Source organism: Apteryx mantelli, chromosome 23 (assembly GCF_036417845.1).
Source record: "Apteryx mantelli isolate bAptMan1 chromosome 23, bAptMan1.hap1, whole genome shotgun sequence".
In the NCBI taxonomy this organism is placed as follows: Eukaryota; Metazoa; Chordata; class Aves; order Apterygiformes; family Apterygidae; genus Apteryx; species Apteryx mantelli.
The window spans coordinates 8,549,855-8,562,823 of record NC_090000.1 but is presented as its reverse complement, the minus strand read 5'-3'; the positions used below and the strand labels follow the sequence as shown (position 1 = coordinate 8,562,823).

The 12,969-nt window shown below is 64.4% G+C and overlaps 3 protein-coding genes across 7 annotated transcripts; 2 read left to right on the top strand and 1 right to left on the bottom strand.

Annotated features, from left to right (window-relative positions):
* Positions 1-104: 104 nt before the first annotated feature.
* SRPRA (SRP receptor subunit alpha) lies at positions 105-6,002 on the top strand. The gene is made up of 14 exons (XM_067310223.1): positions 105-335; positions 735-818; positions 1,530-1,693; positions 1,773-1,933; positions 2,183-2,336; positions 2,743-2,896; positions 3,128-3,234; positions 3,381-3,499; positions 3,748-3,834; positions 4,126-4,298; positions 4,394-4,607; positions 4,690-4,853; positions 4,990-5,088; positions 5,254-6,002. Exons 1-14 carry the CDS (start codon positions 120-122, stop codon positions 5,380-5,382), a joined length of 2,025 nt encoding a protein of 674 aa, XP_067166324.1. The 5' UTR covers positions 105-119; the 3' UTR covers positions 5,383-6,002.
* Positions 6,003-6,137: 135 nt separating this feature from the next.
* FAM118B (family with sequence similarity 118 member B) lies at positions 6,138-10,498 on the bottom strand. Of its 4 annotated transcripts, XM_067310312.1 has the most exons (7): positions 10,450-10,498; positions 9,092-9,169; positions 8,137-8,413; positions 7,674-7,901; positions 6,918-7,046; positions 6,542-6,827; positions 6,138-6,413 (listed from the first exon to the last, which is right to left on the bottom strand). In XM_067310312.1, exons 2-7 carry the CDS (start codon positions 9,160-9,162, stop codon positions 6,400-6,402), a joined length of 1,005 nt encoding a protein of 334 aa, XP_067166413.1. In that variant the 5' UTR covers positions 9,163-9,169; positions 10,450-10,498; the 3' UTR covers positions 6,138-6,399. The 4 variants fall into 4 exon arrangements, with proteins under 4 accessions (XP_067166413.1, XP_067166411.1, XP_067166414.1 ...); XM_067310310.1 differs by having other exon boundaries at positions 6,138-6,827; XM_067310313.1 differs by having other exon boundaries at positions 6,138-6,827; positions 8,137-8,389.
* Positions 9,507-12,933, top strand: TIRAP (TIR domain containing adaptor protein). 2 transcript variants are annotated; one of them, XM_067310316.1, is made up of 4 exons: positions 9,507-10,087; positions 11,652-11,855; positions 12,005-12,595; positions 12,672-12,933. In XM_067310316.1, the coding sequence occupies exons 2-4, from the start codon at positions 11,849-11,851 to the stop codon at positions 12,710-12,712; spliced, it is 639 nt and encodes a 212-aa protein (XP_067166417.1). In that variant the 5' UTR covers positions 9,507-10,087; positions 11,652-11,848; the 3' UTR covers positions 12,713-12,933. The 2 variants fall into 2 exon arrangements, with proteins under 2 accessions (XP_067166417.1, XP_067166415.1); XM_067310314.1 differs by lacking the exon at positions 9,507-10,087 and adding an exon at positions 10,711-10,947.
* Positions 12,934-12,969: the final 36 nt, after the last annotated feature.

Sequence of the window (12,969 nt, the reverse complement as noted above, 5' to 3'; positions counted from 1 at the left end):
GCCCCGCGCGCAGCATGCCGCCGGCCCCGCCCCCTCCGCCGCCGACCACGCCCCCTGCGCCGCCGCGTCCCGCCTGGCCAATCCCCGGCCGCCGCCTCCCCCTCTTGCCCCCGCGGCCAATGAGTGGCCGCTTCCGGCGGAAGCGCGCGGGGCGGCAGTGCGACGTGTGCGCAGGCGGTGGCTGGCGCTGCCGCAGCCCCGGCGCCGCCATGCTCGACTTCTTCACCATCTTCAGCAAGGGCGGCCTGGTGCTCTGGTGCTTCCAGGGCGTGCGCGGGCCCGCCGCCGCCGCCACCGCGCCCGTCAACGCCCTCATCCGCTCCGTCCTGCTCCAGGTGCCGCCCGCCGCCGCCGCGGGGGGAGGGGCGGGCGGCAGCAACGGCCGCCGCGGGGGGGGAGGGTGGGGCCGGCTGGACCAATCAGCGAGGAGGTGGGGGGGGCTGGGCTGGACTACCTGCCGTCGGGGCGGGGGGGGGCGGGTTGGACCAATCAGGGAGGGGGCGGGGGGGGGTCGGGCGGGACCAACAGCCCTTGAGGGCGGGGGGGGGGGTCGGGCAGGACCAACAGCCCTTGAGGGCGGGGGGGGGGTCGGGCAGGACCAATAGCCCTTGGGGGGGTCGGGCAGGACCAACTGCCCTGGGAGACGGGGGGGGGGGGTCGGGCGGGACCAACCGCCCTTGGGTGCGGGGGGGGGCCCATTTTGGGGCGGGGGGGTGACGGCTTCTCCGCGGCAGGAGCGGGGCGGCAGCAACTCCTTCAACCATGAGGCGCTCACGCTCAAGTACAAGCTGGACAACCAGTTCGAGCTCGTCTTCGTGGTGAGCGAGCGCCCCGCTTCCCCCAATCCCACCGTGCCGGGGGGAGGCTTCCCGGGGCCGCCGCGCCATGCCCGCTTCCGAACGCCTCCCGAGCCGTTTGCGGAGGCACCCGGAGGCTCCAAATTCCTCCGTGGGCTTCCTCTGCCCTTTGGGGGGGGGGTTGCGTTATTTATTGTTGAGGATCGCGTTTTTGGGGGTGGAACGGGGTTGTGGGTTTTCATGGGAAACCGCTACGGTCTGCGGCGATGTGTCTTAATAACACACGGTAGGATTAAGACTTCAGTGTTAAACAAAAACGTACGGATTATTAATCCCAGTGAAACTGCAGCTCGGAAAAGCAATGCAGGAAGCTTAGTTTGATTCTATCTATCGAAAAAGCCCGAAATGCCTCATTTTTCCTGCTCTAGGCTACGTTTAACGCTTGTTTAGCCTTTCCATATCTCATGTGCGTGGCCGCAAACCTCCTTCAGCGCGAACCTGCGGCCGAGCAAAGGCCTCTCTGGTCTTCCGCTGCCTCCGTCGCTTTGAAACAGCGGCAGCCACCCCGCTTTTATGGGTGTCACTTCCCAAGCGACGCTCTGGCGGGTGTTATTTATTCTTTTTCGGGAGCGTGTTAAAGCCCCTCGCCGCCGTCGGTGTGGGGGTCTCGCGGCGCTGGCACGCATGCCGCGGGCTGAAAGCGCGGCGTCCCGTCCCCGTGCCGCTCCGCAGGTGGGCTTCCAGAAGATCCTGACGCTGACCTACGTGGACAAGCTGATAGACGACGTGCACAAGGAGTTCCGGGACAAATACCGCAACGAGTTCCAGCAGAAGGGCGCTCTGGGCCTCCTGAACGGCACCTTCGACTTCAAAGATGACTTCCTGCGTCTCCTGCGGTAACGAGCTCCTGCCCGGAGCGGAGGGGATTTGGGGAACAGAGCCGATAGTGGGGGCTGACGCGCCGCCTCTCCGCAGGGAAGCAGAGGAGAGCAGCAAAGTCCGAGCTCCCACCGTGATGAAGACGTTTGAGCAGTCGTCGAAATCCCAGAAGACCGTCAAGTGCATGATCGAAACACGAGGGGAGAAACCAAAGGAGAAAGCCAAGAACAAGAAGAACAAAGGCGCCAAAAAGGAGGGTGAGTCCACGGGCAAAGGGAAACGAGAGGGCTGTGAAAAGCCCGGGAGCAGGCTGAGGGAAAACCGGCGCTGGGATTGGGGGAAATCAGCCGTTTCGCGCGTGCGTTTTGGCTCTTAAACGGGGAGCGAGCCGTACACCAAAAGTCATATTTACGATGATGGGGGTTTTGGGGACCTGCGACTCGCGTTGCGCTCGGCGATCCCGGCTCGGGTGCCGCCTAAGGACCGACGAGGGCTCTTCTGTTCAGGAAGCGAAGCCGTTTCGGCATCCGGTAAAGCAGCCGCGGGAGAGAAGCAGCCGCCCGCGGCTGGGGACAGGGAAGAGCTGACCAAGGACGAGATCCTGCAGAAGAACCGGGAGGAATTCTTCAAGAGACACATGAAAGCGGGAGAGAAGGCGAGGTGGGCGAGGGCGGCGCCGCTTCCCTCCTTGGCATTTCCCTGTGGTTTCGACCAGTCCTTAGCGGTTCGCGTGGAAAATACCGGTGGAAACGCCGCTTTCTGCCACCTTTTCCGAGCGGGGCTGGATCCGGCCGCCTCGCGCGTGCGGGTCTGGAGCTCGCCGCGGCAGGAGCGAAGGGCGGCGGGGCTGCAGTGCCCGGCTCGAGCTCGAGCAGGCTGCAGCGAGGCCGACGCAGGGCTAAAGTTCAGATAAACAAACTCTGCCGAGATTTGGAATCGGCCGGGTTTAACCTTCGCGTCGACCTTTCCGATCGGTATCCGGGCTCCTAAATTCCAGGCCTTCCGAGGGGCGATCGTTGCTTAGGCTGAATTATATCAAACGACGTGTTTCTGGTCTCTGTTGCAGCAAATCTCCGAAGCCGGAGGCTCAGAAGGAGAAAGGGAAGAAGCCCCGCGTGTGGGATCTGGGGAACTCTAATGCCAAAGTACTCGATTACAGTAACTCCACTACCAATGGCAGCTCCGAGGCTTGTCCCGCGGAGGAATTCGACCCCGACACGGTAAGGAGAAGCCGGGCCGTTACGTTCGCTTTGGCGCCTTGCTCCGAGACCGGCTGGGCGTTACGAACGCCGCCCGTTCGCCACAGCGGGCCGTTAGCCGGGATCGCGGCTCCCCGCCTCCCTCCTGGCACGCGGTGGCTTAGAGGATCCCGGGAGCGGCGGCGCCGGCGAGCCGGGAAGAAACCAAGCGAAGCGGCTACGGCTTTTCAGCGCCCGTCTTGCCGCTTGCAGGCCCTGGGGGATCGAAACCGGGAGCCCGGCCGCCTCTACGACCTCGAATACGAGAGCGATGAAGAAGCCGAAGAGGAGAAGGTTGTGCAGAACCCTTCGAAACCGAGGTGAGCCGCGCGCTCCGGGCTCGCTCTCCCGTAACGCCTCCTCCAGGCTCGCCGGGCTGCGACGCGGGGGAGGGAAGCGGCTCGTCGGCTGTGCGACGGGCTCTTCGCGTCGCGTGCGCGAAGGTAACGAGGGCGCCTCTCCGCAGCGCCCGGAAGGGAGGCCTCGGAGGCATGTTCGGCATGTTGAAAGGCCTGGTGGGATCCAAAAGCCTGACCCGGGAGGACATGGACCCCGTGCTGGAGAAGATGAAGGATCACTTGATTGGTACGTCTGGAAAACGCCGGGAACGGATGAGTCCGTGGGGCGGGCTAGGGGAAGGGGCTCGTTCCGAGCGGATTCCCGAGTCCCCGTGCGTCTCCAGGTGGGCTCCGGAGGTGGATTTGGGTGGCTCTTGATCCCCCTCGCACTTGGGGGATCCTCAACAGCCCATAAACGAGCAAAAGGAGGACAAGAACGCGGGGGACTCGCCCGCGGCGCTAACCCCGCTTTCCTCCTCCTCCTCCTCCTCGCAGCGAAGAACGTGGCGGCGGAGATCGCGGTGCAGCTCTGCGAGTCGGTGGCCAAGAAACTGGAAGGGAAGGTGATGGGGACGTTCACCAGTAAGTGGCCGCGCGCCGCTTCCGTCGCGCTTCTTGTCGCGCGCGGAAGGATGAGAGATGCCGGCTGCCCGTTGGCTAAACTCCTCGGAAGCGGCTTACGGCTCCCGCAGGGATTTTGGCAAGAGCCCCGAAGGGCTCCGACCCTGCCGAGCTCGTCAAACCGGCCCCGCGCGTACGACGGTTGCTTCCGCGCGTCGTCTTGGCCTCCTCGCGTTCGCGGCTTGGGGCTCCGGGCTTCCCTGGAGCGTTTCCCGGTCGTGACAGCTTCCGTTTCCGCCTCCCGCCTCGCAGCGGTGACCTCGACGGTGAAGCAGGCCCTGCAGGAGGCCCTGGTGCAGATCCTGCAGCCCCAGCGGCGCGTGGACGTCCTCCGCGACGTCATGGACGCGCAGCGCCAGCGCCGCCCCTACGTGGTCACCTTCTGCGGCGTCAACGGCGTCGGCAAGTCCACCAACCTGGCCAAGGTGCGGGGAGAGGGGGCGTCCGGGGGGGGGGTGGGGGGGTGCGTTCGGCTCGGTCGGGCTCTGCGGGCGACGGACGTCCGCGTCGCCCCTTCCAGATCTCGTTCTGGCTCATCGAGAACGGCTTCAGCGTCCTCATCGCCGCCTGCGACACGTTCCGCGCCGGCGCCGTGGAGCAGCTCCGCACGCACACGCGCCGCCTCAACGCCCTGCACCCGCCCGAGAGCCGCGGCGGCCGGACCATGGTGCAGCTCTACGAGAAGGGCTACGGCAAGGACGCCGCCGGCATCGCCATGGAGGCCATCTCTTACGGTGGGGCCGGCGAGCGGTGGCGGCGGCGGGAAGCTCCGGGTTTTTCCTCCCCTTCCTTAATGCCGCTTCCCCGTTTCCCTAGCTCGCAACCAAGGCTTCGACGTGGTCCTGGTGGACACGGCCGGCCGCATGCAGGACAACGCCCCGCTGATGACGGCGCTGGCCAAACTCATCGCCGTCAACGCTCCCGACCTGGTGCTGTTCGTGGGCGAAGCTCTGGTGGGCAACGAGGCCGTGGACCAGCTGGTGAGCGCCGAGCCGCTCGCCCCGAGCCCGACGAGCAGCCGGGGGCGGGCGCCGAGCCTCGGGTTTCGTCGGAGGGCTTTCGGAGAGCGGCGCCGCCGCCAACGCCGCCTTCCCCGCATCCGTTTTCCTTCCCCAGGTCAAGTTTAACAAGGCCTTGGCCGACCACTCCATGGCCCAGACGCCGCGGCTCATCGACGGCATCGTGCTCACCAAGTTCGACACCATCGATGACAAGGTAAGAAGGCTGTTGCGTCGCCCCGAGGGTTTTCCTTCTCCCCTGCGCGGAGCTTTTCCCGCCAGGAGGCTGAGGGAAGGAGCCGGCGGCGCAGGCAGGGTGGTGTTTTCCTTGGAGGACGCCCCCCGGCAGCTCCGGTTACCGGCGCTCGCTTGTCGCCGGCAGGTCGGCGCCGCCATCTCCATGACGTACATCACGAGCAAGCCCATCGTTTTCGTCGGTACCGGACAAACCTACTGTGACCTGCGTAGCCTTAACGCCAAGGCGGTGGTCGCGGCGCTCATGAAGGCCTGAAAAGCAACTTCTCGCACCAAATCCGCTGCTTGCAGCCGTCTCGGATGAACGCGCTTTACCCCGTGACCGACCCGTCGTTGCGGCGTGGCGCGAGGCAGCACGAAGGGACGCCGGCGCCGGGGGCTTCGGCGCGGTGGCGGCGGGGGGTGCCGATTGCCTTGTGTTCGCTCCGGCTCGCTCCGTGCTCCCGCCGTATTTATTGACTAGAGTTTATTTTTGGATAAAACGTGTCTTCTGCAGCCGGAGCGCTCGTCCCGCCTCAGTTGCGTGGCTTCATCTGGTGGCAGCCCCTTGCCCTGGCTCCCTTCGTTCTGCCCCGGGCTCCTCCGCTCGGAGGCCCGGACCGGAGCTTTGTATTGTTCGCGGCCCTCGCGGCGCGCGGGGGCTGTTCGGGCGAGCGAGCGCTAGCAAAGAGAGGGGAAAAAATTCCCGGCGGATCCTGGCGGCTGCTCGCCGCTTTCCCCGGCTCCCGAGCGCCTCTCGCCACCGCGCTCCCTTGGATAATACAGACCTCGTGCGGTGTCCTGTAGCTCTGTCTTGCGGATGTGCTCTAGTGCAATAAACCGAATGCTGTCTGCTCCGAGAGACATAATTTATATAAATAAACTTCATAATTTGTCTCCCGTGTGTAAATAACTGGCCTGCAGGCGGGATATTCCCCCCTCTGGGAATTCCGCCCGTATCCTCGTCTAAGTCCTGGGGTGTCCGTAGGAAACGTTTGAGTAGGGTTTAAAGCAAACGCCAGCACAAGAGGGTGATCAAAGGGGCCTTTAATACAAGCTTCGACGTATAAAATATTGTACGGTGTAAAGGGAGGATTAGAAAAGTGGAGCTTCAAGTCAAAACCAAACTGCTCAAGTCACGTTTTTTTAGTTGGAAGGAGAATATAAAAGCGCTAAGGGTGAGGCGACAACGGCGCATGGTGCAGCCAGGGTTTAAAAGAAGAGACAACTACGCTGCGGAGCCGGGCCTTCGCCTCCCATCCTCGGGAGCGGCGTGCGGCGCAGATCCCGCGGCTCAGGCGCTGCAGCCTGCGGGGGATTAAAGGCTCTGGGGAAAGGTGCTGGGGCGGCACGTTTTTTTTTAGGATTTATCGGCGGGTTTTTTTTAGGATTTATCAGGCGTCACAGCGTTTCACCCGGCCCGGTGCCCCCCGTACCTGTGCGGCCCCGCGCGCAGATCTCGCTCGCCAGCCGCTCGAAGTACTCGGGCAAGTCGGCGTGCTCGTCCCCGTAGGAGATCACTTTAATGCCCTTGTCCAGCATGTTCTCCCGCAGCTTCTTGAACTCGTCCACGTCGCCGCGCCGCACGAGCATGAAGTGCTCCAGGTCCGACTTGTGCTTCACGGCTTCCAGAAACAGCGCCTGGAACGTGGTGTCGTCCACGGTCCAGCCGCAGCCCAGGAAGAGGAACGACTTGTTCTCGTACAGCTTCTGAATCGCCCGCTGCCAAAAGGAAGAGGCGAGTTTTCCCCGCGGCTCCGCCGGGGCCGGCCGAAGCTCCGGGAGCGCCGCCGGGCCCGCGAGTGGCCTCACCATGACCTCGGTGTTGCGCAGCACGTTCTGGTAGCCGGCCGGGTGCAGCACGATGCCGCCGGGGTTGGTGTAGACGCCGTGGATGTGCAGCACGCTGAGCTTCCTCTTCTCCTGCGCCCACTGCAGCACCTGCGCGGAGCGAAGCGCGCCGCCAACGTCAGCGGGGCCGCGGGGGAGCCGCTCGCCGAGGTCTCCCGCCTCTCCTCCTCCACGACCTGCTTCCTACCGCTTCACGTTTCCAAATAAATGGTTAAAAACACATTTTTGGAGAAGCTTGGAGCTTCTTCACGCTCCGCTGTACCTGCCCAAGAGCCGACGCGCCTGTACGGCGCGGCTGGCGGAAGGAGAGGCGGAGGAGACCCGGGAAAGCTCAACGGCTGGTCTTCGTTTCAAGAAGCCACCGCTTACGGCTCTCGCTTTGCTCCTACGGATCTGAGGTCGTTTGAGCTGGCGATAATTAGCGGGCTTATTTGCGCCGCTGTTAAGTACCTGCGGCCGGTACGGGAGCGAGTCGGCTCGCAAAGAGGCAAAGCGCTTCGCGGCGCCTACGCGGCGGTGGGCGTCTAGCGACCGAAATGCGAGAGGAATCGAAATAACAAGCAGAAACCTGTCAGAAATCTGGCGTTGCCGCTTATTTTTAATAGCTAAATTGCTGTTGACGGCACCGTCTCCTTGCGCGGGCGCATCCCGCGGCCGCCGGCGCCCTGCCGTTGCTCCGGCTCGGCCCTGACGATAAACCGTCGTGGTTTTATTTACCTTTTTCTCGTCCGTGAGGTCGAGGGACTCGAGGTGCTTGCCCTGGTGCGCCGCGTACAGCTCCAGCAGGTTGTCGAAGTTGGTGGTCAGCACCAGCGCCCCGTTTTCCATCAGGTGCAGCACGGAGCGGAGCAGCTGCTTCCCGGCATCTTCCATTTTCGATTCCAGGTCGTCGAACACCTCGTACAAACAGTCCTTGAAGAACGTCGAGCGGACGTTGCTCGTGCGCTGCGGAGGGGAGGGAGAAGAAGGTCGGAGCCGCTCGGGCCACCCGGGGCGGTCGGAGCGAGCGGCCCCCGACGGCCGCTCGGGAACACGGCGCAGCGGCCGCGCTCGCTCGGCTCCCCGCGAGCGCAGGCACTGCCGGGGCGGCGTGGGAGAACCGGCCCCTTTCCCAAAGGCAAACGCCAGGCTCCGGGTGGGATCCCGGGCTGTTCCCGTTGGGTGCTGCGAGCGCGCTCACCGGAGAGAGCTTCTGGATAAGGTCGTGGGCCACGTGGACCAGGTTCTTGTCCTCGTGGAGGCACTTCTGGAACCGTCTGCTCTCTTCGTCTTCCAGGAGATCGAAGTCGATCGCGGCATCCAGCAGGGCCTGGATTAACCCTTTCCAGGACTTCAGCGCCGGGACTTGGGGAGCGACCGCGGCGCTAATTCCCGTCCCGATCACCAAGACGAGCTCCCGAGGCTTCTTGCTTTTCAGGCTCGGCAACAGCTTCCTGCGACGGGAGAAAGCAGCACCGCTGGCAGCAGCAGGGTAACAGGATAACAAAAATAAAATGTATGTAACGTAATAAAATCACATTACAGCGGCGAGGCGCTTCCGCAAAGCCGGAGGAGCCTCTGCCGGAGCGGCCCCGGACTGGAGCAACGCTTTTCATCTGCAAACGCCTGGTGTTTAGCCGGAATGGAAAAGGAAACGGGGCCACGCGGACGGAGCTTTGCCTGCCCTCCACCACCGCCTGGGGAAACAGCCCCGTTAACCCCTTTGGTTTAGGAAGGTTTCACTGTTGCTTGCTGCAAATCAAGTCTAGATTTAATGGTTTTTTTGGGGGGGGACTGAAAATCTCACCTGCGAAGAACAAAACTAATATTCAGGTTAAAGCGCTAGTATAAAATCACAGCCGGAACCTTACGGACTGAAATCCAACATCCAAGAATAAAAACTACCTAAGTCTAACTAGCGTTTTGTGCAATGACTCTGTGGGAAACATTCCTTTCCCGCACTGATAAAATACGTTTGCTTCTGCCATCACACGCAGAGCGAAGCGGGAGAGACTCCCCGGCTCTGGGAGAGCAGGCGCTTCTCGCACCGGCGAGCGGGACGATCGCCGTGATTTTGTGCCGAGCGTCCTTCTCTTCGAGGGGAAAAAAACCCCCAAACCTCTTATCTTAATGCGCTGGGGTAGCATTAAATTTACCTGGGCTTTTTCGTAGGTGGCGTCCCATCTTCCAGCAGCGACTCCGTGCCCAGGCGCACGGCGGAAGCCATCCGGTGTCTGCAGCGGACGAAGTCGCCGGGAGCGAGGTCACGAGGCGACGCGGAGCCAACGGCGGGTTTTTTCGCGGCGGGCGCGGAAGGAAAAAAAAAAGAAAAGCCGCTCGGTTTTGCTATCTGCGTGACATCGCCTCTCGGCCGAGGATTGCGGCGTTTCGCTCTCGAACTCTGCCCCGGGGAGAGCTCAACACACACACGCAAATCCTCTGGAGGCGGAAACTGCAGCTGTGCGCTGCTAGCAGGCACGATTTAAGGAATTATCGTCATCTTTTAACAGCGGGTAAGAAAACAGGGGCGACGCAGGAAAACTTACGGCGTTAAGGAAACGCTCGGAGAGGTGAGGCGGGCGCACGCGACGGCCGAACGCGAAACGCTCCCCAAAACACCCGCTTAGCGGAGGGATTTAATTTAAATTCGCAATAGTTTTTACGCTGTGAGCGCAATTCGCAAGTAACAAGCCCGTTGCTCGATCGACGCTCGGGCATCCTGCGTTTTGCTTGTTCAAAACCCGGCCAAACACCCGATTATCGCCTGCACCTCGCTCGTCTTACACATAAATTGTGTTTCAAACAGCGTGAATGGAGAAGCCAGCTTAATTTCTAAGTGATTTTAAAGCATTCAGGGCATTGTAAAAGTCACCTGAACCTGGAAATCGCTGTCCTTTGTAATCACAGTGATCAAGGAATAGTTTTCTAATGTCATGACCTCAAAACTTCCTTTCTATTTGCCGCAGATCGCTAAAAAGGACCCCAAAAAAGGCCAGAAACGGCATCTTGCCTCCGCCTGGCTTCTACCAAAGGCTGCTCTTAGTTTGGGGCGTTAACAACGTCCGCAACAGATTGCGGCAAGGAACCGCCGTCCCGCCGGCACTGAGCAAACTTTCTTCTGCGGAAGAGGTTTAGCCGCAAGCGGAGCCTGGGTAAGGTCATCGCCTCGCTCGCCGCTCTGCCTTCTCAAACGCGTCGCTTTAAGGCGCCGGGCCAGGGCAGGTGTTACCTGGAATTCAGCCCCTTCGAAAAGGCCCTTTTTTGGGCCGCCAAATCGGCGAAAAAAAGGGGATTTTTATTCATTTTTTCGCACGAGGCTCAGCCCCTTCTCGCCCCCCCCCCCCCCCCGCCGCCGCCGCCGCCGCCGCCGTCGCTGTCATGGCGCCTCGCTCTCCTCACGGCGGCCGCGCCGCGCGCGCCCCCCGGCCCCGCCGTCGCCACGGCAACGGAACCGCCGTCGCCACGGCAACGCCGCGCCCTCCGCTCTTCCCCCCCCCCCGCCGCGCGCACGCACCTGGCCCCATGCGGAGACGCCCCGCCGGCCCGCGCAGGCGCGCTGCCGCCGCCCCCCCTTCCCCGCCCCGCCGCCCTCCCATTGGCTCGCGGCGGAGGGGGCGTGGCGCGCGGGGGAAAGGGAGAAGAGGCGCTTGCGCGAGAATTCCGCCCCTAACATGTTCTCGCGATGTCTCGAGGCCCTATAAAGATGGCGGGGGCCGGCCCGCCCCTTAGTGGCGGGCGGAGGGGGCGGGGGTGGGGGGTTAGCGCCGCCCGCCCCGCCGGCAGGACGCGCCGTGTCAGCGGCGGACGTGTTTCGGGAGCAGTCCGGCCTCCCTCTCCCTGCCCTCTCCAGCGGCTTCTCCTCGCCTCCCTCCCGGGAGAGGCTTTGCCACGGGCTGCCTGCGGAAGTCCCGAACCTGGCTGCTTCTCCGGGCCGGAGCTGCTGGGCCTCGCGTTCGTCGAGGGGCCCCTTGCTTTTCGAGGCCTCCACGCGTAACGGGGCGATTGCGAGCAGGTTACGGCCGGTTTTATGCTTTTCCTTCAACATTCATCGTGTTCAGCCGGTGTCGAGGGAGTGGGTGACATCCGAGCGCCCCGATTCCCTTCCGGTGGCCTCGGGTGCGGCCGGCTCAGGCTCTGCCACGGAGGCTGGCCTCGCCTGCCACCCTTCCTCCCGGCACGCTGAAGACGAGGAGCCGCGGCCTCGAGCGGCTGGGCGGAGATGCTCCGCCGGGGCTTGGCGCTGGCCGCTCCCTGCCACCGCAGGCCCTGCGGGCGGATGTGGGAGGGTGGCGGTGGCGGAGGAAGGCCCCAGGGCTGCCACCGCCTTCCCCCGCTTCCGCATGCCGAGGCGGGGCTGGCGCCGGGCTAGCGGTGCCCTGAGCCGGTGCCGGAGCTGCCGTGGGGCCCCGGCTGCGGAGCAGGAGCTGGGGGGGCTGCTGGGCCCCTGCCAGGCTCCGTCCCTGGCGGTCGCCCTGGGGAGGCCGGTGCATGGTGGGGTGGGGGGGGGCCCATCTCCACCCTGGGGGTGGGAAGAGATGGGGCCGAGCAGGGAACCGCTTTGCCCTTTTTGTGGAGGAGGAAGTGCTGGGGGGAGAAGGAGGAAGGTGCCACATGGTGCTGGGATCTGCTGAGCGTTGCTCAGCCTCACCATTGCCTGGCGATCCCGTTAGGCTCCAGAGTGAATGCACCACGTCCTTCCTCTCCTTTCTGCTCCAGGTGACGCCGGGGGGAGCTGCCTTCTCCTCCTCGCCTAATGCCGGTGCTGCCTCGGGGCTGATGCGTGCCCCCCTCCCCTGCTCCGGTGCCTGGCTCCCGCCTCCCAGGTGGGTATTCCCAGTTGTGCTGACCGCTCTGCTTCCCCCTGACGCTGCTCCCAGGACGGCTTTCCGGCAGGTGACAGGCAGCGGAGCACCATGGCGGGTGAGTGTGCGGTGCGGTGCTCCGGCCGCAACGGGGGGGGGAAAAAACCCCCAACCCCCAGTTTGCCGGAGCTACCCACAGCGGGAAGCACCCGGATTTCGGGGGGAGGGAGGTGGGTAGGAGCCTCACGGTGCTGCCCGGCTCTGCAGGCTGGTTTCGGCGGCTGCTGCGGCAGCCCAGGAAAAGCTCAGGCTCGGCAGAGAGCAGCCTCAGCAGCACGATGTCCTCCTCCTCCTCCTCCTCCTTCTCCTCCTCCTCCTCCTCGTCCTTGTTGTCAGCCGTGGAGCTGCCGGCCGGGTCCTGCGGCCCGGACATCAGCGGGGCAGGCAGCGCCCGCTGGGCCAAGAGCTACGACGCCTGCATCTGCCACAGCGAGGCGGACGTGGAGTTCGTGGAGGAGCTGGTGGCCTACCTGGAGAGCCAGCCCGAGGGGCTGCGCTGCTTCCTGCCGCCGCGCGACGCGGCGCCGGGCCGGCCCGTGGTGACAGAGCTGTGCGACGCCGTGCGCGGCAGCCACTGCTGGGTGCTGCTCATCACCCCGGGCTTCCTGCGCGATCCCTGGTGCCGCTACCAGATGCTGCAGGCGCTGGCGGAGGCGCCGGCGGGCGGCGGGCGCGCCATCCCCGTGCTCAAGGACGTGGGGCGCGACGAGTACCCGCGCGAGCTGCGCAGCCTCTACTACATCCGCGCCGCCCTCAAGGAGAGCAGCTTCCGGCAGATCCGCGACACCCTGCTGCGCTGTGAGTAGGCGCCGGGGCGGCCCCCCAGCTCTGCGGCGGTGGCTCTGGATGATGGGGATGTGCCGTGTCTCCGCAGACCTCCGGGAGCTGTGCCGGAGCGGGAGCGAGCCGGGATAGCGGCGCCCCGGAGGAGCGGAGGGCCCGGCCGCGGCGCTGAGCGCGGGGGCTGCCCCAAGGAGAAGCGACACGGGTGGCTGCGCAGGCAGGTGGGAAGTGCGGTTTTTAAGCCCGCTCTCCTCCCGCTGCGGGTGGCCTTTTCTCGTAGCCACGGGGCTATAGGGCCTCGGCTATAGGGCCCGGTCTATAGGGGCTATAGGGCCGGGGGTCACGTGGCGGCGCCGCCGCGCCGGCAGGGGGAGCGCTGCGCCGCCGCG

Excerpts from the sequence above, each read along its gene's own strand:
- SRPRA (XM_067310223.1), top strand. The coding sequence starts at position 120 with ATGAGTGGCCGCTTCCGGCGGAAGCGCGCGGGGCGGCAGTGCGACGTG. Across the intron at positions 4,854-4,989 it reads ACGAGGCCGTGGACCAGCTG|GTCAAGTTTAACAAGGCCTT; the intron begins GTGAGCGCCGAG and ends TTCCTTCCCCAG. Across the intron at positions 5,089-5,253 it reads TCGACACCATCGATGACAAG|GTCGGCGCCGCCATCTCCAT; the intron begins GTAAGAAGGCTG and ends TGTCGCCGGCAG.
- FAM118B (XM_067310310.1), bottom strand. The coding sequence starts at position 9,162 with ATGGCTTCCGCCGTGCGCCTGGGCACGGAGTCGCTGCTGGAAGATGGG. Across the intron at positions 8,414-9,091 it reads CCACCTACGAAAAAGCCCAG|CGGTGCTGCTTTCTCCCGTC; the intron begins GTAAATTTAATG and ends TGCTGCTGCCAG. Across the intron at positions 7,047-7,673 it reads ACCTCACGGACGAGAAAAAG|GTGCTGCAGTGGGCGCAGGA; the intron begins GTAAATAAAACC and ends CGCTCCGCGCAG.
- TIRAP (XM_067310316.1), top strand. Across the intron at positions 12,596-12,671 it reads CCGCGACACCCTGCTGCGCT|ACCTCCGGGAGCTGTGCCGG; the intron begins GTGAGTAGGCGC and ends GTGTCTCCGCAG.